The 23,602-nt window shown below is 27.2% G+C and overlaps 3 protein-coding genes and 1 long non-coding RNA gene across 5 annotated transcripts in view; 2 read left to right on the top strand and 2 right to left on the bottom strand.

The window, feature by feature from the left end:
• The window catches only part of LOC127290577 (uncharacterized), a 51,387-nt gene extending 34,739 nt beyond the window's left edge, over nt 1-16,648 (bottom strand). The window contains exons 1-5 of the long non-coding RNA XR_007844387.1: nt 16,564-16,648; nt 16,165-16,297; nt 10,038-10,256; nt 9,884-9,973; nt 6,257-6,427 (exon numbers count right to left, since the gene is read on the bottom strand). This is a non-coding gene — a long non-coding RNA (uncharacterized LOC127290577). The remainder of the gene's footprint in view (nt 1-6,256; nt 6,428-9,883; nt 9,974-10,037; nt 10,257-16,164; nt 16,298-16,563) is intronic.
• On the top strand, nt 1,945-13,973 carry LOC127290575 (uncharacterized). 2 transcript variants are annotated; one of them, XM_051319265.1, is made up of 6 exons: nt 1,945-3,363; nt 4,696-5,240; nt 7,158-7,474; nt 9,357-9,668; nt 13,369-13,605; nt 13,667-13,897. In XM_051319265.1, the coding sequence occupies exons 1-6, from the start codon at nt 3,191-3,193 to the stop codon at nt 13,769-13,771; spliced, it is 1,689 nt and encodes a 562-aa protein (XP_051175222.1). In that variant the 5' UTR covers nt 1,945-3,190; the 3' UTR covers nt 13,772-13,897. The 2 variants fall into 2 exon arrangements, with proteins under 2 accessions (XP_051175222.1, XP_051175221.1); XM_051319264.1 differs by having other exon boundaries at nt 1,946-3,363; nt 13,369-13,973.
• A 531-nt stretch (nt 16,649-17,179) lies between the features above and the next one.
• Nucleotides 17,180-20,108, top strand: LOC127290572 (mRNA-decapping enzyme 1B). Its single transcript, XM_051319262.1, has 3 exons — nt 17,180-17,564; nt 18,024-18,900; nt 18,969-20,108. Exons 1-3 carry the CDS (start codon nt 17,356-17,358, stop codon nt 19,221-19,223), a joined length of 1,341 nt encoding a protein of 446 aa, XP_051175219.1. The 5' UTR covers nt 17,180-17,355; the 3' UTR covers nt 19,224-20,108.
• LOC127290573 (BMP and activin membrane-bound inhibitor homolog) overlaps nt 20,104-23,602 on the bottom strand; it is a 46,634-nt gene continuing 43,135 nt past the window's right edge. Inside the window, exons 2-3 of the mRNA XM_051319263.1 lie at nt 22,602-22,874; nt 20,104-22,042 (exon numbers count right to left, since the gene is read on the bottom strand). Coding sequence (XP_051175220.1) covers nt 21,789-22,042; nt 22,602-22,874 — 527 coding nt within the window. The 3' untranslated portion in view covers nt 20,104-21,788. The remainder of the gene's footprint in view (nt 22,043-22,601; nt 22,875-23,602) is intronic.

Below are 23,602 nucleotides of genomic sequence, written 5' to 3'. Positions count from 1 at the left end.
ATTTAACCGAATTAATATTTAACTAAATTTCCACTTCGCGGAACTGATATTTAACAGAATTATCAAATATCAGAACTTATATTTTCAGGGTTGCTACAAAAATCTGATTTAGAAATTCCATGACTTTTCCAGGTTTTCCAGGACCAATTTCAGAAAATTTCTAGGTTAATTTACATATGAATTTTTCGAATAAATAACAAGTTATTTTATTAGTAATTCTAATATTAATAATTATATATTATTTATTACTTAATAAATAACATATTCAGGCATAAAATTTATGAAAACTAAAATCTTTTTCTGTTTATTTTTTAAAAGCTGAAAAAATTGTGAGAAGAATTAGAAGAAAAGTTATTTTTTCAGTATTTTTTTAAAATACTTTCCAAGAAAGTATTATTTTTAATGTGACATAAAAATTTGAATAATTTTTAAAATAATAACATAATTTTTTTTCTTAAAAAATGCATGCCGTCAAAGTTTTACCAAAAAAGTGTACAAAATTTAAAGTCATTTTTTACATAGAATATTTTTCAAAACTAAAATTTATTTTATTTAATTATCCAGAAAAATTTAAATATTATCCAGTTTTTTATATTTCACAAGACACTTTTTAATATAAGGAAATAATTCCAAATTTTTTGAGTTGTTTTTTTTTGGTATAATTTCGGCAGCTAGAATCATTAAAGAAATTTGTATCTAATTGAATTTTATTTAATTTTATAATTTAATTAAAGTTTTCAAGAATTCAAGATTCATTCTTTCTAAATTTTAATTATTTTTAAAAAAATAAGCACAAAACGATTTTAGTTCTCATATATATTTTATGTTTTAAGATGTTTTGTATTCATCAAAAACTAGAATCCGTAAAAAATGTAGCAAAATTCGGGAATTTTTTTTAATTTTTGAAATTTAATTTTTCTTACTACGGAAAACCTAGTAAATGGAGAAAATTTTACAAGAAAATTTAAAATTACTGAAATATTCAGAAATTCAAGGCCATATTTTAAAATTCCATTACATTTCCAGGTTTTCCAGACCTTTTTAAAAAAATCCATGACTTCTCCAGGTTTTCCAGGTTCTGTAGCAACCCTGATTTTCTTAAATAAAATTTTAAGTCGTTAAATTAATATACGTTAAATTCATTCATTAGAAAATAAATTATCTGATTCAAATATTAATCAGTTACTTCACTATTATTAAATAAATATTTATTTATAATAATTATTGAGTGATATTTTTTTCAATACATAAATTATTGATTAAAATACAGTTATTTAATTATTTGGTTCAAGTAAATATTTTGATAATTAGTCAAATAACCGATTATTTGAATCAAATTGTTTTTTTTCCCAGTTAAATGATAATAATGTTAAATGACTGTTTAAATCATTAATTCGGAGAATTGCAAATTATTCATTTAAATGTCACATGAAAATTAAAAAAACTGGTATTAACGGTATATATAGATAATTGAAAACGAAAATAAATTCCCCACTTGACTTTGATATAAAAGAAATCAACCTACTGCTTTATATAATTATAATAAAATGAAGTTCATAATTAATCTAAAGAAAATCAGAATTTCCCTCTTGATCAATTGAATACCATGACTGAAATTCCAAGAGGAGTAATTGCGAAGGACGCCTATACACAGTCTTATTGAGCAGACGTGCGTGTCATTGCGTTCTATACGTGTGTGACCACTTCACATGGAATGCAGGACAGTAGGTCGACATCAGCATCTTCAGCAGACACTCTGAGAGAGCCTGACGATGCAATGTATCCTCTTCACCATCATCTCTCTCTCTCTCTCTCTCTTGTCTTTTCTATATAACTTTTTCTCTCGCAATCCTCTTCCCCCACCCAAACTTTTATAAATCCCCTCTTAAAATTTCACCGGGACTAAGGCCCTACCTCCCCTCCTTTACTATCACACAAGGGGCCCCACAGTCTCTTACAGTTTATCTCACTTGTCTGATTTTCGGTTAAACAGTCGACATGTCGAACCACATCTCGTTAATAAACGTTGAAAATTTAACGAGGCCTAATTTTCCCTACAAACAAATTTTTGCCAACAAATTCAGTGTAAAGTGTCAATTAATAGTGACAAGTGATATTGAACGTCGAAGAAATATATCGCATGGATCATAATCGATGAATTAAATTTTTAGAAAACATTTTCAAAAATAAAAGTTATAAGGAGATTGCGCATAGTTTTACAGTTGATCAAACTTGATTAGCATCTTTCCGCGATTAATTTTCTCCTAAATCTCAGTTTCCGCAATTCTGTCTTGTGTATGTATATATATATATATTTGTGTACAATTTATCACGAGATTTAAGTCAACATCTCGTGCGGTGTGTTTCCTCTATAGCGACTCCGGAAGTTGCGCTTCCGTTAAACAATTATAAAACTTCCTGTCTTGAGATCATCGTGGCTGCCAAGATTCGCGGGAGTAATTATCGTTAAGTAACTTTCAAAAGAAACGAAACTATAAATATTCTAAAAAAGAATGTAAACCAAAAGAAAAAGAATTTTCACTCAAAGAAATTGACAAAAATAGTAAAAAGATACCTTAAATGTTTTTATAGGACGTCCCATTGCAGGGAGTAAAAAAAAAAAGAAAAACAACTTCATGTACTTTTTACCTCGAAAGACGGTTATCTTGCAAAGAAAAAAAAAGTGCAAATAATAAAATAAGACTCAAGTGCGAGAGTAAAGCGGATGAAAATGAATTTTTTATTTGACAAGAAGTGTTAAGAGTGTAGAATTTTTATGGCTTCTTTTTTTCCCGTTGAAATATTTTCAAATCAATATATATAAAAATCAAAAAATCAAGAGAATTATAGAAACGGGATAAACGTGTTTTTTTTTAAAAAAAGGTCTCATCACACAAGAGATGAAACTAGATTAAAAGATTCATATAGCGAGATTACGAGAGAAAAATATAGCCTGTGAAAAAGAAAGGTGGCACGTGTTATGCGAATAATCCGCGGTGAGTTGTTTATGGGGAAGTGGGCCGATGCCCTGAAGCTGTAGGTGCGATACGTACTCGAGGGATATACACAGGAAGGAAGAAAAAGAGCTGCAGGCTCAAAAAGTCAAGAAGAAGAAAAAAAAGAGGAAAAAAAAATTCACAGGAAGTGAAAAGTCAAAAAATACAAATAGAACAGAAAGAAAGAAATAAAAATGAGCAGAAGAACTTCGCCATTAATGGGCCTAAATTCATGCGAGAGAATAAGGCCCGAAAGGCCCAGGAACACCATTCAAAGACTGGTTTGGAGACCTGGATCACAATTTCAAGTCGGTCATGTGTGGCCCTCAGATGATGAAGGATCAAATCCTCGATTGGCTCTCAGAAGGTTAGCAAAAACAAAAAAAGATCATCTACTCCATAAGATTTCACTTTTTTTTTTCTCAAACATTCAGAATTAATAATAACACAATTATGAATTTGAAAATTTTAATTAAAAGATAATTAAATCTTTTCAATTCACACTAAAAAATATATATATACAACCATTGGACAAATAATTTAATTAATAATGAGAGAAGTAGTAAAGCACGTTGATAGTGATTATCGATCGACAAAACACCCATCAAAGTTGAAGCATTTTCTAATTAAAATAAAATTCGAAACAAGAGAATACATTTTTTTATGAAAACTAACTAAAATTCAGAGAGAAAGCTATAAAAAAAAAAAAAATTAAGAATGTTTTCAAAAATGTTTGAAATTTCCCAAAAGTAATTTATTACAAAAGAAATATTTTTCTTCTAAAAATATGTTTTTATTTTAATTTAAATTTAATTTATTATAGAAATTATGCATTTGAAATATTTTATATCAATTTTATGTTAATTAGAAATTTTCATTTTAAATTAAATGCGTGACATTATATTATTTTTCCTTTATAAATTAAAAGAAATTTCAACAAGAATTCGAAAAAATTTATTTACAAAAATTTATACAATAGAATAAATAAAATAATATTTGAAAAATTGTTTTTATAATTTTTAGTTTTCATTTTTAATTATATTATACGATTGAAATAACAAATTAATAGTTTTCTCTTTAATGAAAGAAAAGGATGCTGTATATGTGCAAACTTTTCCAAAGTTTTTCATAAATAAATTAAAAATTGTGAAAGTTTAAGAAGATTATGAAACATTAATGAATTAACTTTTACTCTAATATGACGAGTGAACTCTTACTTTGATAAATTATCTCTACGATGATGATGATGATGATGGATTAATTACCTATATGATGATGATGAATTAACAACTCTCACTATCAATTGAATTTCACTACTATGAATTATTCAATTTCCACAAGTTGTAAATCATTATCTCAATAAAATATATACATTTTATTGAAAATTAAATATGCATTTTATCCCACAAAGTAATTAAAGAAATTTTTTTTCTCAACACTTTCTAAATTTTCTAAATTCGGTTAAATGCAAATTCGATCAATATTAAATAATGAATGAAAATTTCAAGTGTTTTTTTTTTTAAGGGCTTTTCACAGTAAAATTGAAATTTTTTTTTAATACACACGTTATTTAGAGAAGATATAAATAATAAGAGGAAAAAAAAACCCCACCTCCGATATTTCAATTAGATTTCTAGAACATAATTCTCAAGACAATGAAACTCTTTGTCAATATCAGAAAAATAATCTCTCATTTCAGATTATTGAGATTGTACGAAGGCAGGCAATATCGGGAAGCGGCAGGATTTCTTATGAGACTGCCACATTATACCTTGAGGGCAGCTTTACCGGATATCCCCATAGACCTTTTAATAGAAACTCTACCCCACAGTTTGGCCCTTCTTGAGGCACTTTATTTAAGACTGATTGACCTTCATATTGAAGATGGAAAAATTTTACGAATCGAACAAATACTATGGAAAATTGTCAATTTAATCTCATCAAGTCAGGTTCATTTTCATCTGAGAATATGGACTAAACTATTGGGTGCACTCTATCGAATATCACCAAATGCCAAAAATATGCTCACTGCAAGACGAAGAGCTTTGGAAAGAGCTGTCGAGGGTCTCGGTAAACATGGTTTGGTCCCGTCGAATCAGATTTCCGGTTTAGAAAACTCTACTTCGCAAAATCTTGTCCCTCTACCAGTTGCACTCAAAGAGGAACTAGAGGCTCGCTCAGAAGCCTACAAGTTGGCACTTCACAAGCTTGAAAGCTGTGGGAAACACACTGGCACTCTCAAAGGTAAGGAGAACTATTAAATGGCCAATTTTAACATTAAAGACGATATCGTCAAAAAAAAAAGAACAATAAATAAAACATCTAAATAATAATTAAAAACCCAAATCAATATTTGGGATAAAATTATTTTTCTCTTTCTTTATAATATTATACCACATCACAAAAAAATCGAAATAAATTTTTTCAAAAAATTCACAGATTGTCCCATGAGCCAAAAGTTTTGAACGTTCAAATGAACAAAATTTTTTTTAAACCTTCTTTAAGTACGAATTTTATTACAAAATATTATTTAAAATATTTTAAAAGAAGTTATTAATTTAATATTTGTTTAATTTACTGTTTTATTTAGCATTGACATTATAATTTTTAATAATTTATAGATTGAAAAAAATACTTTGTTCATTTGAACGTTCAGAACATTTGGCTCATATTGTCCCACAAAATTTTTTGTTTGGGATTTTTCCTGTTATCAATATATATATATATTTAAAATCAGACACATGGATTTACGAAAATAACTCAATTTTCTTTTTTATCCTTTTTTTCATAAAATACATTTTTTTAACCAAAAATCTATTAATCCTGTGAAAATTTAATTTGTTTATTAAAAAATCTCCTGCTATCAATATTCTAATAAAGAAATCCGTAGTTATACAAAAAAAACAGTTATCACGCATATGTTTGGCGCAAATAAATATTTAAACTCGAAAAAAAACAGTTAAATCTCTTAACACACTCCATTTTATGATACATCATAAAATATTTTTATAAAATTTACTATTTTTTCGTTTCATCTATTTTTATCTCAATTTTTTTTCATTAGACATTAATTACTATTTATTTTGATTTCAATTCGCAAACGATTTTTTAGATAGATAAAAGTCAACAGGTAATCATTTTTTATTAAAAAAAAAAATAATTTATGAAAAAAAAGAATTGAAAAACTTTCTCATATGACGAGAAGGTAATATAATAATTCTAAATTTAAATCTTATATTTAATATTATTTTAATTCCTACCTTATTTTTCCGCCTCCCTTTTACTGAATTTGAAATTTAGCCAATTATCAGTGGTTCACAAATTGAAGTTCATTGAAGAATGGTTTTTTTTTATCTTCTATGACATCATCGGTTCAAAAAATGAAGTTCATTGAAGTTTATTTATCTTCTGACATCATTGATAATTTTCACCTGAAAAAAATTAAATAAATAAACATTTTTTCAGAGGCAATATTAATAATTTTCTATTTTTTAAACAAATAGTAAAGAAATATTACTGTAACAATAATATGCATTTTTTTTTGTCATTGAATTTTTACTTTTTTGTATGCTGCTATATTTTCTAATTTCTTGCCTTCATTACATCACCTTTAAATATACACGAAACATCTAGATTTTGCATTAATTTAAGAAAATTTATGTTATAAATTTAAATTTAAATGTAGCCAAATGTAAAGATTCAGCGCATTTGATGTCCTGATTCCGTCAACTTTTTAAATAATCGTTTATACCGTAATGTTACAAAATTGGACTAATGGAGAGATAAATTATTAATTAAAAATACTTGACGTACATGCGACAAGTTTAAAATCTGTTGAAAAATAATTCCAATAAAGTATATGTATATACCATATTTTTCTGCGTAAAATTTAATCCCTTAAATTGGATTGATTTTAAGTAACGTTTTATTTTTTATTTAATATAATCTTCAATTGTGAGTTTGTCACTGACAGAGTAGAGCTTATTTTTCATTAAAAGTAAATGAAACAATTTTTTAAATTTATTTGATTATAAAAATATTTTTTTGCGATCAATTTCTTTCCTTTTTTTCAAACAAAGTTCAATTATTTTGATAGAAAAAAATAATTTTTTAACTAAAATAAGGAATAATGGTAATAAAATAAATTTTTTTTTTTTGTAGCTGACAGTGGAGTACAAGCAGCGTCACATCAGAGACAATTATCTTTAAAATATAGTGAGGTACAACAACGTTTAATCGATAATCAGAGTCTACTGAATACACTGGAAAAATCAAATGAAGAATCTTTAAAAAATCTCCTAACAGAATTGAAGCGTCGCGTTGAACAAGACAAGGAGGCTTTAAGACAATGGACAGCTTTAAGAAAATCGAACGTTGATTCCGAGGCAAATAAAAATCCAACCCTTGCCGTTAAATTATTGCAGTTTTCCCGGGGATGTGCCCTAGCTCTACAACTGATGAATGAAGACAGCACTCAGGTAACTTTAAGATTCAAGACTATCCCAAGTGGAAAGCTCTTAAGCCTTAAGGGGTAGCAACGCGATGTTATATTACGCAAGCTTACCAGCAACGATTTCTGCTCGTTAACTTAACTCGATTAGTTTTCACGCCACTTTCTCCTTTATACTATAAACATTTCTTTCATCCGTTTCACAATTTTATTTTTATTTTCAACTCTGATTTTTCAAATTGTACTATTTTATTTTCGTTTACAATTTTTACTTTTACTAAAATTCAACTTTTAGCTGAACATAAAAAAATTTTAATTTTATAAATTACTTTTAATTTAAAAAAAAAATACCATATGATTTTTTTTTTAAATTTGCATAAACATTTTCGTGGGATATATTTTAATAAATCATTTGAATTTGTAAAGAAAGAAAAATCAAAAAATTGATAGAATTTCTATAATAAATTTAAAACATTAGTTAAAATTCGAAATTTCTTTGGCATACTTGTCGCGTATTGTGTTCTTATTATAAAATTGGCCAATTTCAGAATAATTTCTATTTGCAAAATAGCTCCTCTAGTGGTTAAAGAACAAAAAATAGAGAAAACGAACAGGTTGTCACTTGTCGCATCTTGAAAGAACGGTGACATCAATTTTCTAATGGCGCGAGGGAAACTGGACGTTTGAAAGTTTCGCATATATTCTCAAACTTTTACAATAAAAATACAAGAAGGAATTTAATACGAGGTGAAAGCTTGTTACAAAGTTAAACGGAAATTTTTCTTCTTCTCTTAAAGAATAAAAAGACCTTGGTTGGTAAAATACATATGAAAATACCAATTTCTTGTGACAAGGAAAAAAAAAATGAGGTACAAGTACTGACGATCAGTTACCAAATGTAAATGTTCAAAATTTTAGCGAGAAAAGAACATCTACGGAATTACATTTAAAAAAATGCATCTCACGTTTTTAAAGTGACTTGTAAAATACATTTTAACCTAGTTTCTCAACCACAAATTCAAAGGCTTCTTTTTTTTTTTTTTAATTTAATGCCTCACAAAAATGTCTACTTCGGATTATAGTTTAATCCCTATATAAACTTTCCATGATTGCGTACTTTATCATTATGAATACATTTTATTTTTGAATCAAAATTTTATATATAATAAAATAATATTAAATTAATAATCGTTAATCTTTTAAAAAAAAAACGTAAGAATAACATTCTTTGAATAGTAATTTCTCTAGTGTGGAAAAACGTGTCTGTGACTTTAGCAGCCAATTTGCAGAATTAAAATTCAAGCCAAGCTTAACTTTTAATCTGGATTGAGGGAACTAGTGGAGTTTAACTGTTGCAAATTGTTCTCTGCCTGTCGAGGGTCTTTGTAGAAATTTCATTTCAACGTAGTTAATACTAACTGAAATTATACATATATACACAGGGAATCACACGATATTTAAAAGAAATAATTTCTTTAAAATTAAGTGTGTGTAAAAAAAACTAACACCTTAAAGTAGGATAGCACTAAATTTTAAAAAAAGAAATGAAAACTAGGGATTTATAACTAAAAATAAAAAAAAATATCGTAATTTAGCGAGATATATTTTATGATGTTGCTAGATAAGTCACAATATTCCCTCAAGATATGAAAGTTTTTCTTATTTTCTTTTGTACTAAATTTGATGTGCTTTTCGGATTTACTTTTATATATTCATGAAAAATAAAATGTCTCATATTTTATGTGAAAAAATTTCGTTTAGTATATATTTGTATTTTATACAATATAGCAAAACGATTTATTCATTTAAATTAAATGAATGATAGCTAAATAACAATTGAATTTGTTAATATGTATATATAAAAGGTCAAAGAATGTGAAAAAAAAGGAATAATAAAGAAATTTTCACAGGAAATTCATATAGACGAGAATCTGGGCGACGAATACGAGGAAGAATCCAGCAGTGCTGGATATCACACTGACGAGAGTTGTAGTCCCACACCAGAACCAAGTATCACGAACATTATTGCCAGAAGCAATCTCAGTGAGGCGTTACAAAACCTATCCAACTTAGATGTGAACGTCAACGTTGAACGTCTCGCAGAAAGATATGGAGCCCTTTACGCTCATGCACATTTACACACATTGGATGCACTCGATTCCCTGGAACCCCTTCGAGACGCCCCTGAGCTCAAAGCCAAGATTCTCTACTCCATCGTGGTGGTAAGTATATTTGTACTTTGAAAGCGAAATAAAATTTACCACCTTCTGCTATACAATATCGCATACCTCAACCTTCCTTCTTGGATTGTATGACAAATTGATTTTCCATTTCCCTATATCGTTTACTTTTATATATTCCAACTTAATTAGCGTATATTCCCTTCACTAAAAGAACTAAATATAATATTAATAAATATAATAACGATTTCAAATACCTTGTTCTCTGTTACGAACTGTTTTACTTCACACACGAAAAAAGTAGCCGAAAAAACCAAGTGTTGGGGAAGACGATCGGAGCTTCAGATCTGAAAAGAAAATTATATTAAAATTTTCAGTAATAAAATTTTTCCAATAAATTAAAATATTTACCTTAATAACGAAATCTTCAGCTTCCAGGAGATGTTTTCAAACTAAATAGCCCTCGGAGATCCCTACATTCAAATTAAATTTCCATTCAGAAAATGTGAAAATTAACCGTAAAAATAGACCGAGTTCTAAAAAGTCTGTGAATTTTGTATCATTCAAGATACTCCTTTTTACTTTTGCCTTTGTCTTTGTTGTAACACCACAAGCCACCGAGGATAGAATCTGTAAAAAGAAAAATGAAAATACATTACTAACTAAATAAGCAGAAGAATAAACCACCCCTTTAACTAATAAATAAATAGTTACTCCATTCATTTCTCTCTCTGTATTTGCAATTTTTTTTTATCCTATACATATAGCACTGAGTAGAATAAAGATTGAATTGAGTCAACACAATTTTTTCGCAAGTGCATATTTAACCAACTGGAGTGTATTTAAACCAAAAAAAAAAAATTCTTTTCTGAAACATGTTCCTTAAGGTACAATATCGGTAAAATTTCAACTCATATAAATTTCTATATTGCATAGAAATGTTAATTATTTTTTCCAAAATTTAAAATTTAAATTAATAATAAAATTGAAAAAAAGTTTAATAAATTATTTAATTTATAATTAATTAATTTGCATTTTTTTTTGTTACTAATTATTTAATTATAAATTACATAAATTGAGTGATGCAAAAAATTTGAAGCGTTCGTGAAATAAAATTCCACATTTAAAATCAACTGTAAATTGCATAACCATATATAACATTCGTCAGATTCATTATCTAGGGCAAAATATCGTTTCCGCCAATATAAACAGCTGGATTTCTACAATGAAATAAACGAGAAGAATGTGACGCCACCGTAACGATATATATGTAGTAACAAACCAGAACGTATCAACGGAATATTTGACCTTTAGTCCAGAAAAATAAATAACTTTTTTTTTTTATTAACTTTTCTATATTCAATTTTCCAATAAAAATACAAAAAAAAATTGTCAATATTACAAAATTTGTTTGTCATAAATATCACTATCATACACAAAAGGAGAAAATAAAATTATTAAATCAATTTTAACTAAATTTTGAAAACGTATACAATTTAAATTGAAATAGTGAAAACTTTCATAAAGGACAAAATGAAAAATAGTTCTTTTAATTTATTTTATATAAAACATTTTTCAAATCTCGAATAAAAATTGCATTTTTTTTTTTTAATAAATGAAACAAACCATTTTTAGTTTAAATACGTAGTGCAACCAAGCAAAATCAAATTTAGAAAATAAATCAATTAGAAATCTGTTATTGAATTTGGTCAACTTTCAATATGGTTGAATTGTTTCAAACGATATTGATCAATACTTTAAACACTTTATGATGACAGGCAATAACTTTGGAGTTAAATCCATTCAATTGAATAATTTTAATCGCTATACAAGTGCATTTCAATGTATGAAAACAATTGTTTATTGAAAATAATCAAATATTTTTTTTTTTTTTCGTTTTAAATTTTACAAGTAGAATCATTTTTCAACAAATTTTGTTTGTTGACAAATTTTTAATTAAAAAATATATTAATAAAAGAAAGAGCAAAAATAATTATTTAATCCTTTTTGGGTGAAGATCAATTAAAAATTTTTTTTCTACATCAATTAAATAATTTCAAACCTCTTTTTTTATTTAGGAAAAGTATTTTTTTTCTGTATATTTTATAAAAGGAAAATTCTTTCTTTTGTCATAAATCGACTAACTTTTCTGAACAAACTCAAGGGAACATTAAGTAAAGAAGGGCAGATTTTGGACGTATTTTCAAAGTTGTATGAATCGCGGAAAGCGGTTTGTTAAGTTATGAACTTCATTCCCGAGGGGGTGGGGTGGGAATAACTTTCGAAAAAATATCTGTCGGGTGAATATAAAGCCCTGAATCCTTATCGAAATAGCCTACAAAAGATATACTCAAATGCTGTATATATATAAATTATATTTTGTTTCCACTTCCGTTTCCTTGTATTTTTATCTCTCTTTACGCTCAGATGACATATTTAATATATAACATTTTTTTACTATTTAAAAAGAAAAATACACTTTTTTTTAGTGTTACAAAAAAAAAGTGAAATAGAATCGTCTGCATATTGCACTTTTTGTCTGGCGTGGTAAATATTTATTTTAGCTCATCGATTTCTAGAGGCATGTAAAATGCGGTTGTAAAAAAAAATAGCCTCTGGCTGACTGAATACGACGTTTACTACTTTGTCCCCCTTCCCACATTATCATCTTCGTAAAATTCCCTCGTTCTAAAAAAAATAGCACTTTCAGACTAATCGGGATAATAAAAATGTCACAATTTTCTAAAATATTTGAATTTTACATAATTTAAAATTAAAATGTTTTGTTTTTTAGATATTTAAAGAAAAAATTTCATAATAAATTAATGCAAATAATACCTAACGAATTTTTTAATTATTAATTTTGTCATTATCGAATAAAGAAAAATTTATGTAAATCAACTTGCGCATTAATAAAAGTTAACTTTTTGAGAGATTACTTTCTAGGGGACATTTTTTTTTTTCGTGGAAAAAGAGAGTAAAAATTTTGTAAAGTAAACTAATTTCCGAGTGACTCGTAATTTGACGTGATTCCAGAACGTGTCTTTTCGTTCTTGAAAGTGAGGGAGGCGCGTGAGCACGAAAGAAGTGTTTGCTCAAGAGATGCTCTCGGTGAAGTATGTACATTTTCTATAAACTACACAGAGAGAGAGAGAGAGAGAGAGCTTCACTGAACACACATTATGACATTTTACAAACACAACCTTATAAAACGTTTGTATATACGTGAAAGCTCAACGAAATCCCACAAGGGTTCTTGACTTGCTCTACCTTTTAAATTATGTCTTTATTACAATCAAAAACTATTTTCCTTTCAAACACTTATAAATATACCCCAAAGGAGCTCTCTTGAAATTAACACGATTTTCATATGTAAATATATTTCAATCTCAAATTAAAAATTCCTAATTTATATACATATATATTGAAAGAATATGTACACCTCAGGGAGAAAATCATCGGAGCTAAAATAAATATTACATTTTTATTTAATACCAAAATTTTTTGTTTCCGTAATTTTTAATTAATAAAACAATCAATAATAATTTGTAATAAATTAAACAATTCAAACGGAAATTGAAAGTTGAATATATTTTTTCATTGAAAAAAAAGAGACTTCAATTAAACACGAAAAATCCTGATAATAACAGAGAGAATTAATCATGAAGCCAGAAAAGCTTTATAATTAGAAAACAAGTTAAATGAAAGAGCTGAAACTATATATAATTATTTCTGTTTTCAGCTATCGTGGCGAGTCGCTGGAATAATTCAAACCTCTCGAAGACTGGAGGCCATTAAGATTTTAAATGGAACGAGTTCACAGGCAATAAATACAAGCAGTAGTGAAGTTTCGCCCGAATTGGAAGAGTGCATCAGACGCCAATTGGCAACTTCCGGTGCACAAACGGGAATACAGGAAGTTACAGAGCAAATTCTCAGCCAATTAAAAAGGACCCTTTACGACTTTCCCTGTCTAAAGGTATGTTTGGAAATTAAAACCTATGCAAATGTATGTTCAAGCCTCGCTTGGGTTTGCTTAGCAAGACCGATACCTTTGGTGTTGGATGTTGCACAAGGGGTTGAATTTAGACGAGAACTTCATGCACGACATCATTCATCACCAAATCCAAATGGAACTAAAATAAGAGCTGTACATTGGCCAGGACTACGACAAGGTTGTCAAGGACTTTGCCTCCATAGAGCTATTGTCACAACTATTTGAAATGAATTATTCCATCTTCTTTTCCCTAAAATGTATAATTAAATTTTTAAATTTATTAAAAAATTTAATTTCTCATCATGTATTTTATGTAAATAATAATTAAAATTATTCAACTGTTTGTTCTTAAAAAAAGATCTATTTATAAGTTATTTAACAATTTTTATAGTTAAAAGATTTTTTAAAAAAATAAATTTAAACTAAAAAATTTAACTCATTTAAATTGTACTAAATTATTTTCATTTAATAGCATTTGAAAAATGTTTTCAAACTTTGTCTGTTTATAAGAATTGAAGTGTAGTTTAACAAATAACAATTAAATAATTAAAAATTTTAAATTGTAGTTTTTTAAGATTCCTATATTATATTGTTAAATTTGCTCAAAATGTAAATAAATTTTTTTTTAAACATTCTGTATATTTACACATCTGTATTCCTTATTCTATAAAAAAAATTGTAATTTATAATTTTTGTTTTTATATGAATTAAATATTTGTAAATTTTTAAAAACAATAATTTTTTGTATATATAAACTTTTATAGGGTGAAAAATAAAAAAGTTAAAATTCTTTTGAATTCAATTTTTTACGATGCATATATCCCCTTCATTCCATAAGCTGATAAAATAATATTTTAAAGTTGAGGAAAATTTGATTTCATTCTAAAATAAAAATTAATTCAATTTTTTTACATTCTATATTAAAAATAACAACTTTCTGTCAGTAAAGCTGATTTAAAAATAATAAATAAAAATTTCCCCATCTCTAAAACCATTTTCTTTTTTAAAAATAAAATAGATAAATTTCAAAAAGAGAAGAACTATAAGAAAAATAAATCTTGAGACGGAGTAAATTAATTATGAATTATGATCATAATGGTCTGTCATTATTATCAGAATTCTTCTTCGCAATTTTAAAAAGTTGACTAACGTTACTTAAGCATACCACAAGTTGATAAAAGCGCAAGAGCTTCGCCGTACTAAGAAAAGCTTTATATCTTTTTAATAATCATTCCCTTCTAATTGTAAGACGAACAATAATGAAATTTAAAACTTTTTCTTGAGAGAAAAAAAAATCGAAATAAAATTACAAAATATTTTCCTTCTTTTTATATAATATTTTTCTAATTAATTTTTTTTTTCATTTTAATAATTCTACATAATAATTTTACGTTCCATAAAATTAATATTAAAAATTATTTATAAATAAATTAAATGAAAACCGATTTACTTTTCTAAAACGGAAATTTATAAGAATTACACCAAACGAAGAAAAGAAAAATAAATGGAAAATGCATTTTGCAAGAAATTTAAATCCAGCAACATACAATAAATTTTCCGAGTGTCATACAGTGTGCGTCCACTTGGAGTGTTTTATATTTATACAGAGAATAAACTTTGATGTTTTTTTTCAAAATAGTATACTCTAGTCCATTTACCGATGAAAATAAAAGCATTGCAAAAATGTAAATGTAACGTGTCAAGATTTATAAACAGTGATTTCAAAAATTTCCGTCGTCCTATATGTGACGTAAATATAAAGAGCATGTAATATACTACATACGAAATTATTGTATGTTTTATGAAGGCATATATGCATCGCATTAATCTTGAAAATTTTCGTAGACAGTAATTGAAACTGACGAGAGAATAACTTTCACATAAATATATGAGCATAGCAAAAGAAGATTTATCATTTAAGAATTTTTTTTTCAAAATCAACGAGAAAAATATGATGCTATTTTTTTTTTTTTATTAATTCTAGTTTAAGAAGAATTAATTAAGTACAAAATAAATGACAGAAAATTCTCTAATTTTGTTAAATTTATATATTTAAATAAAGATAATTGTAGCAAAAAAAAATTGGACATTTCTATTACTCATTAATTTCAAAACTATTTTTTATTAAAAAGTCGAAAAATTGTAATTTAATTGATTAAAATATTAAACTATTTTCCACACAACTACTTTAAATTAATTGTTTAGAAACTCACACTATTTTTATTCCATTTATCTACCGAAATATAATAAATAAAAATACAAAAGAAAACAGATTTGAAAAAATAAAACAAAATTACAAAACATAACCTAAAAGAAATCGTGATTGGAATCGATTAAATATAATTTCACTTAAAATCAAATCAATAAATTAAATCTCGATATTAAATAATAATTGTTAAAAATCATTAAAAATTGTATAAACCTTCTCGTGGTATAAAAATTTCGAGATTATTGAAAAGGATGATATAATTACATGCAAACAAATTTTGTTTAAAAAAAGGAAACAAATATTGCATAACTGTTAAAATAAATAAAACTTACCAATTTATCCAGTTACAGGCTGTTTAGCATCTTTTTCCATCAAAATAAGCCGATGGATGATGTGGAAATTGGATTTTTTCTCCGACATTTTTCTGATTTCGGCACGTCTTTGAGATGTCCTCGTCATTGACAGCTATAAAAATAGTTTCTATTTCACTTCTCATTTAAATAATCATTTTATCATTTAACTGTGATTAATAAATCACTTTAATCTTTAATAATTAGACTACAAAAGATATGAAATTAAAATAGTAAAATTAACACATACACAGTTAACCTATATTCTATAGCATGCATGTTCACAGGGATAATGTATACAAGTTAACACAATTTATACATAAATATCATATATATTATTGATCATCAGTTAATAATAAACATTTTAAATAAGTTACTTACCTAAATTACTTCGTAAAATACAGCAAAATATTCTTTTCTCTGGCTGAAAATCTTGTAGACGAAGACCGACGACACACACCGCAAAGGAACGTTAACAGTAAAAGTGCGCCAAATTTCCCCAATTCTCATTGGTCACGTGACCACAACTTCAACTGTGAACCATTCAAATATTTTTTATGTTTTATATATTATATAAAATAAAAAGCTACATTAAACGTAAAATACATTATTTTTCAAACAAAAACTAACTAAATTAATTATTTACTTTGATATTTTTAATATAAAAAGCAGAAAATTCATAATAAAATAAATTCTTTGAGGGCATTGTAAAAAAATCCCGCCATCAAATTAGTTGAAGATGTCGCTACTTACTTATCCGTCGGTAATTTAAAAAGAAAAAATGTAAATTAAAAATAATAACTAATTAATACTGTTTTTTATTTAAAAAACTTATAAATTATAAAAGAAACAAATAAAATTGTATTATCTTTATGAAAGAATAAGAATTAACTATGAAAAAAGACTAATTTTCCATAAATTAGTCTTTTTCACATAGGGACATCTATCGGCAAATGATGAAAGTTGAATAATACTTCTGATGCGCAAAATCTGAAAAAAACCAACCTAAAAATTAGTATGGCATCAATTGAAAGAAGCAGCTGGTTTAAGTTTTCATATTATTAATATTATAAGACACAAGTAGAAATCAGAAGAGAAATTGTGTATATTTATTAAGTACGACCAAAGTCGAAAAGATTTGAGATCTTTTATACAATACATATAGTTGTGAAAATGTCGAACGTGTCGGAATTAAGAATGAACGTAGCGGCTTTGAAAAGAGTTGACCCTTACGTCAAGGATATCCTAGAAACCGCGACTCATGTCGCTTTATATACATTTAATGCTGAAACTAGTGAATGGGAAAAGACTGATGTCGAGGGTGCTTTATTTGTTTACTCAAGAAGTGGAGAACCGTTCAATAGTTTTCTCATCATGAATAGGTTTGTTGCTTTCTTTTTTCTTAACCTCCATTTTTTTTTCTCATATACAAAACTTGTGTATCATCAACATTTTTATTTTTTTTGTTAATGTGCTTTTCTTGGCACAATATTATATTTATTAATATATTTGTTAAAATTTAATCTACCTTAATTTATTCACAGTATTTTAGAATGAAATTTTGTGAGACGTATTTTAATTATTAAATAATTAGAAGTATTTTTTGAAAATTATAATTTACTGAAAATTATATTTTATACAAAAATTAGAAATTTAAATTCTTTTGTAATATAATTATACTTATACTTCTGAAATTCTTTTATCTCGATCTACAAAATATTTTTTTAAAAAGTTGTATTTTTATTAATTTAAACTACAATTATTAATATTAATTATTTGAAATGGAATATTTTTTAAAATCATAAAATGAAATTATTGTTAATTGTAATTTTTTTTAACAGATTAAATACAAAAAACCAAGTGGAGCCAGTAACACGAGGTCTAGATTTACAATTACACGAGCCTTTTCTGCTTTATAGAAACTCAAAATGTGATATTCATGGCATTTGGTTTTATGACAAAGACGAATGCGTGCGCATTGCCGCAATGTTAAATAAACTCGTGAAAGAATCAGAAAATACATGCAAAGTCTTGCCAAAATTAAAGGCACAACGTAATTCAAACAATGTAGATATTTTCAGTATGCTCAGTAAAGCGCAAGAGGATTATAATATAAATCGAGGTGGAAACGATGAGTCAGGCGTAGGTACAAAATCGCCAATGAATACAAATATTGATATGATTTCTGGACCATTGACAGCACCATTGGGACCTGATGTTACATCCCAAAGTGTAATGGACTTTTTCGCTAAGGCAAAAGTTAATCCAATGCATTTTAAAGCTGGCGATCAACCAATTCAGGTACACGAAAGTAAACCACTATTGGCACGTTTAATGTCACATCCAACTGCTATTACATTGGAGCATATTGAAAAGCAACAAAGATCAACAACACCTCAGCCAGTGCCGCCTTCTCATCATCATCATATTTCAACAACGCCCATGTCAGTTGCTGCAAATGACATTGGAAATTTATCTGTAGCAAACAGATCAAAGAAAAAAAATAAAGTTTCACAATTAGCCACAATTCCAGGCCCAAATGTTCAAGATCTTCCGTCCACAATTGCTCAAAGTGAAACTAATGACTCGAGTTTTCTCAGGATACAATCGCCTGTAAACACATCGTCTCTATTGAATAATCATCACACTAATCATATTATTGGATCAAGCGGCGGTAATCCTCTTACATCATTGTTTGGACAAACTTCTTCATCTGTGGTAATTATTTAAAGTCAAAAAAATACACAAATATTGAAAAAATTATTTATTTTCTTTATATTTTTCAGATGACGGAAGATGTGATAAGTTCACCAATTACTCCTAGACAGGGAACAGCATCAGGAACAAATTCAGCACCTGCATTAATACCGCCAGTGATGTTTGCGGCTCCCAGTCCTGCCGAACCAGTAAATCGACCTTTGGAACCTCTCACAAGGAATCAATTGCTCCAAGCAGTCAATTACCTTTTAAGAAGTGATCCGGATTTTGTCAACAAGCTTCATGAAGCGTACGTAAAGTCTTTCAGCGAGATTTTGTCCTAGGTAATAAATAGAACCTAGTAAAAAAAAAGAAAGAAAAAGTACATCTCGCACCCGCTGATCGGGTTGTCTTAACAAAACGAAAAACAATCGAGGTAATTTAAAACTAATTGGAATAAATGCAACAACAATAAAAAAAACTTACGTGTATTTCTGTTACAAGCGAAAAAAACGTAAGTGTAATGATTAACCACGCCATTCCGGGCCTGGAAGTAAAAAAAATAATAATAATAAAATAAAAGTAAATTGCATACCTTGAACAGTATTTTTATAATGTAAATGCATTTTTCTTAAAGTATAATCAAAGGTATGAGTGATGGGCTCCAGTGATCGTTAATTAATCATTTTATTTTCATGGAAAAAAAATCAAAGCCCATTCTACAAATTTGTTATAAAATAATGTTAAAGCGATTGCTATTTGAAAAAAAGAATTTAATTTTTATGTCTCTTGAAAGTATAAGTTGGTCGAGAATTGTTTTTTCTCTTTTTTCTTTTTTAAATAAAAAACGGCCCAATAATGATTTTAATAGTGTGATATGCCGAGATACAAAAAAAAAAACGTTTTATGATTGCTATTTGGAGAATAGTAGGACAATAACGGCATTTGAGTTGAAAAAAAACAACACTTGCGCGAAATGCACATGTTACATTAAAAATGCAGTTTCTTTTGTGATAAAAAAAAAATGCGAATTGTTAAATGCATGAAGCATGTACTTCTAAATTTGAAAATTAAGATTGTACAATTCTAAATGAAACATGACTTGTTAAATGTACATCAAAAACTGATACATTCGTTGAATCATGACTTGAAGGATTGAATGGAATCAATGGATGACTGAAAAAAAAATTTGGATAAACAGAATAAAAAACAGAAAACAAAGTGTAAAATTTTTGCAGTGTATTTTCATTTTTGACATGATTTTTTTTTCGCAGTGAATCACCCTGTTTTACAGGCAAACGCATATTGTCATGAAAATAAAAAAAAAAAAATGTGATACGTGTCAATAACACTGTCTAATAATTATGTCGTATTATCACAAAAAAAAAATAATTATTATTTTACAATGGAATACAATTATCTGGAGTTGTGTACGAACGACAATTTGCTCTCGCGATATTCCGACAGCTAAAAAAGAAAGAAAAAACTTAACTAACTATAAAACATAATCGAGAGCTGTCATTTTTTTATTTTCATTTTTCACGCGACGATATAAATATACAATCAATGACTTTGATGAACGCTCTCTCTTTCTCTCTTATCTTAAACTAAGAACAAGCGCTGCGCGTTTCGCAAACAATTAAATCACTTGAAATTCAAAGACAGACCCGAGAAGGGCAATCATCATATTAATCATTTACGTGAACTTCGCTCCTTACAAAGTGATAACATTCATTCCAACCCCCCGGCAATTGCTTTCGCTCTGTTTGGAATGTCTCATTCAAATTTTCAATTCTATGCATTATTATCGAAAAATCACCTCAGCGCCAATTCACAGATCCCTTGTTTTTTTTTTTTTTTTTTTTTATTTACAAAATAATAATGATTTAGATTTAATTTATAAAAAAATGTTTTAAATTTCAAATTTTGTGTGGAATATTAGATATATATTTTACAGTCAAATTTTTTTTTGGAATATCTTTAAATTGTTAAAATTGTTAATATTAAAGAATTTTTAAAATTTAGAAGACATTTTTTAAATTATAAAAGCTGTCATTTTACTGCTCATACAGTTTAATTGAACAAATAAATAAATAGGTGCTAAAGAATAATTTAGAAATTTCCACAATATAATAATGAGGAAAAGCATAATATATAAGTAAAGCCTCCACTGACAAATTTCTTATGCCATAATTTGAAAAATTCTGCAATTTTTACAAAAAAAAAAAAAAAAAAAAATGTATAAAAAGTATTCTTTATATACAAAAAGAGAATTAATTTTATAAAATAGATATTTTTATTGAAAAGAAAATTTATCAAAATTATGGCTATTATTTATGTCGTTGGACATTATGCAATCAATTTCGAATTATTGCTTTCCACTAAATGACAAACATTTGTCTCTTGCCTCGAGGAAAATGCAAGTCTTATAAATCTAATAGTTATAAAATATATATATTTATTTATTTATAATAATATTAATAATATATAACATGTTGGTACGCGAGAATAGAAGAGATATTTTTTTTATACATATATAATAATATACACTGATGTTTTCTTTCAAGAAAAATTCACAGCCGAGTGGAGCCAGTTAGGCTCACAGCTTTTCTAGGAGTCTTCGGATCCTTCGTATTTCTTTATTTAAAAGTTAAATACATTTTTTTTACACAAATGAGTCTAAGAAAAAATTAAAAAATGTTTTTAATTCTTTAGTATTATGACTTATTAAATTGAAAAAAAGATTGAAATAAAAAAACAATGTTTTTGTTATGAAATAAAATTTAAATTTTAGATAAAGAAATTTACGAATGGAATTAAATTAAACGAGTGGCGTTTTCTTTTTTTTTTTTTAAAAAAAAAAGACAATTCTAAAAAAAAAGTCTTTGGAACCTATCGAGCGGTCTGTTTTAGACCAAAGGCACTTTCGGTGTTCCCAGTAGAGGAGGAGCGTTGTCAGGCATTCGATGTGGGCCCAGTTTATCAATTTGATTTGGTAATGGTTGAAGCAATCTGATCGCTAATGATGCCAAAATTAGAAGAACTATAAGGCCACAAATTGGCACTGCAATTGTCGCAGTCCGGAACCAGCCGTCTGTATTTTGAATTCCTTGACCCGTTGGTTGAATTGGTCCCAAAAAGGCCCTCGAATCGCCGACAAGAACTGTAAGAAAAAATTTGTTATAAATTTTATGAAATTAAAAAAAAATATATTCTTTCTATTATATTAATTTATTACGTTTGTTTAAACACATTAATGACTGTTATTTATTTTTCGTAGGTTTCAATGAGGACGAAAATTTGTCATGACTTTCTTGTTTGAAATTCTTCATGCTGTAATTATATCGTTTGGAATGAATTATCTACAATACTGGGTATCATTAAATTTGTTGATTCCATGGCGTCTAGACTCGCGAAGTGAAGGATAGGATGCTGGATGGGGAGAAAAAAAAAGTGAAGAAAAAAAGAGTTTAATCAGAGGAATCGAGAGGTCAACGAAGCGTTCCAAGAGTTTCTCCTTTAGCTTTGACGTTGACCGACTCGTATGTCATCGCGAGTAAAAGTCAATAAGTAAAGGGCTGGTGGATTGTAAGCGTTGGATAAAGTACTTAAAGAATTTACGAGTCCCAAAGGAGATAAAGATCAAGCGTTTCAAGGTGGAAAAAGAGAAAGAGAGAGATGAGGAGGAGGAGGAGGTAACGAGAAGATAATAATTAACCGACCTTGAAGAGTTTTGTTGAGCCTACTCCTCACGGCAGGACTGTCAATGTGATTGCAAAGATCTTCTTCGCAGCACAAATATCCAGACGAGCATTGTCTTTCCTTAAGACTCTTTTCCAAACAGCCACTGTAGGGACTGTGTTCAGGCCTCAATGATGCTGGATTCAAACTTGATGGCAATTCCGTGAAACATCCACGGCCCATGCAGAGATAAGATTGGGAAACACAATCTGGCTGATTGCAATAGCATCTCACTAATTCAGCATCCTTTGCTTCTGTAACAAGAAAAAAAAAACATCTTCTGTTATATTTAAACTTTCAAAATGCAACTAAAAATAATATACAAGCAATTAAGAGTTTTTATTTGTCAAATAATTAAAAAATAGTTAACCTTGACTTTAACTATATTTGTTTAAATTGTTCACTTATCGGTTGTTTTTTTTTCTTTTTTGTCTCTTACATGAAAAACAAATTGTTAAATAAACAGGAAAAAAAAGTGAACTTGAATCTTGTAACTTAATTAACTTTTAGGAAAGTAAATTTATAATTTTTTATTTAAATTTTATGTTTTGATAGAGAATTTTTCAGTATAAAATAAATAATTGATTGATTGATTAATTAAATAATTTACTTACAAATAAATAGAATAATAAATTGTGTTCCTTAAAACCAAATAATTAAAAAGATTCAAGTCCACTTATTTTTAATTTTAAATAATAATACAAAAGTAATAAATAACAATTTGAAATTTAAATTAAAATATAAGAAAGAAATACAAATTAATTAGAGCTACAATAAAATTTTAATATAAATAATGCTAATTATATTAATTGAAAATTAAAAAAACATTTTTATTTTATATTAAAATAAAATATTTCAATTATAATTGATTGTTTAATAAATAATAATTATTTATTTCATTTTACGCTCTTTTTTAAATATATTTTACTAATTCCTTCTCTACACATTCTTTTTAACCTCGAATATTTAATAAATAATAATT

This window comes from Leptopilina boulardi, unplaced genomic scaffold (genome assembly GCF_019393585.1).
Source record: "Leptopilina boulardi isolate dan_hultmark-lab unplaced genomic scaffold, ZJU_Lbou_2.1 LbouV2_70, whole genome shotgun sequence".
Taxonomy (NCBI): Eukaryota; Metazoa; Arthropoda; class Insecta; order Hymenoptera; family Figitidae; genus Leptopilina; species Leptopilina boulardi.
The sequence above is the reverse complement of the archived record's forward strand: the minus strand, read 5'-3'. Positions and strand labels throughout refer to the sequence as shown.

Excerpts from the sequence above, each read along its gene's own strand:
- LOC127290572 (XM_051319262.1), top strand. The coding sequence starts at position 17,356 with ATGTCGAACGTGTCGGAATTAAGAATGAACGTAGCGGCTTTGAAAAGA. Across the intron at positions 17,565-18,023 it reads AGTTTTCTCATCATGAATAG|ATTAAATACAAAAAACCAAG; the intron begins GTTTGTTGCTTT and ends TTTTTTTAACAG. Across the intron at positions 18,901-18,968 it reads GACAAACTTCTTCATCTGTG|ATGACGGAAGATGTGATAAG; the intron begins GTAATTATTTAA and ends TATATTTTTCAG.
- LOC127290575 (XM_051319264.1), top strand. The coding sequence starts at position 3,191 with ATGAGCAGAAGAACTTCGCCATTAATGGGCCTAAATTCATGCGAGAGA. Across the intron at positions 3,364-4,695 it reads CCTCGATTGGCTCTCAGAAG|ATTATTGAGATTGTACGAAG; the intron begins GTTAGCAAAAAC and ends CTCTCATTTCAG. Across the intron at positions 7,475-9,356 it reads TGAATGAAGACAGCACTCAG|GAAATTCATATAGACGAGAA; the intron begins GTAACTTTAAGA and ends AAATTTTCACAG.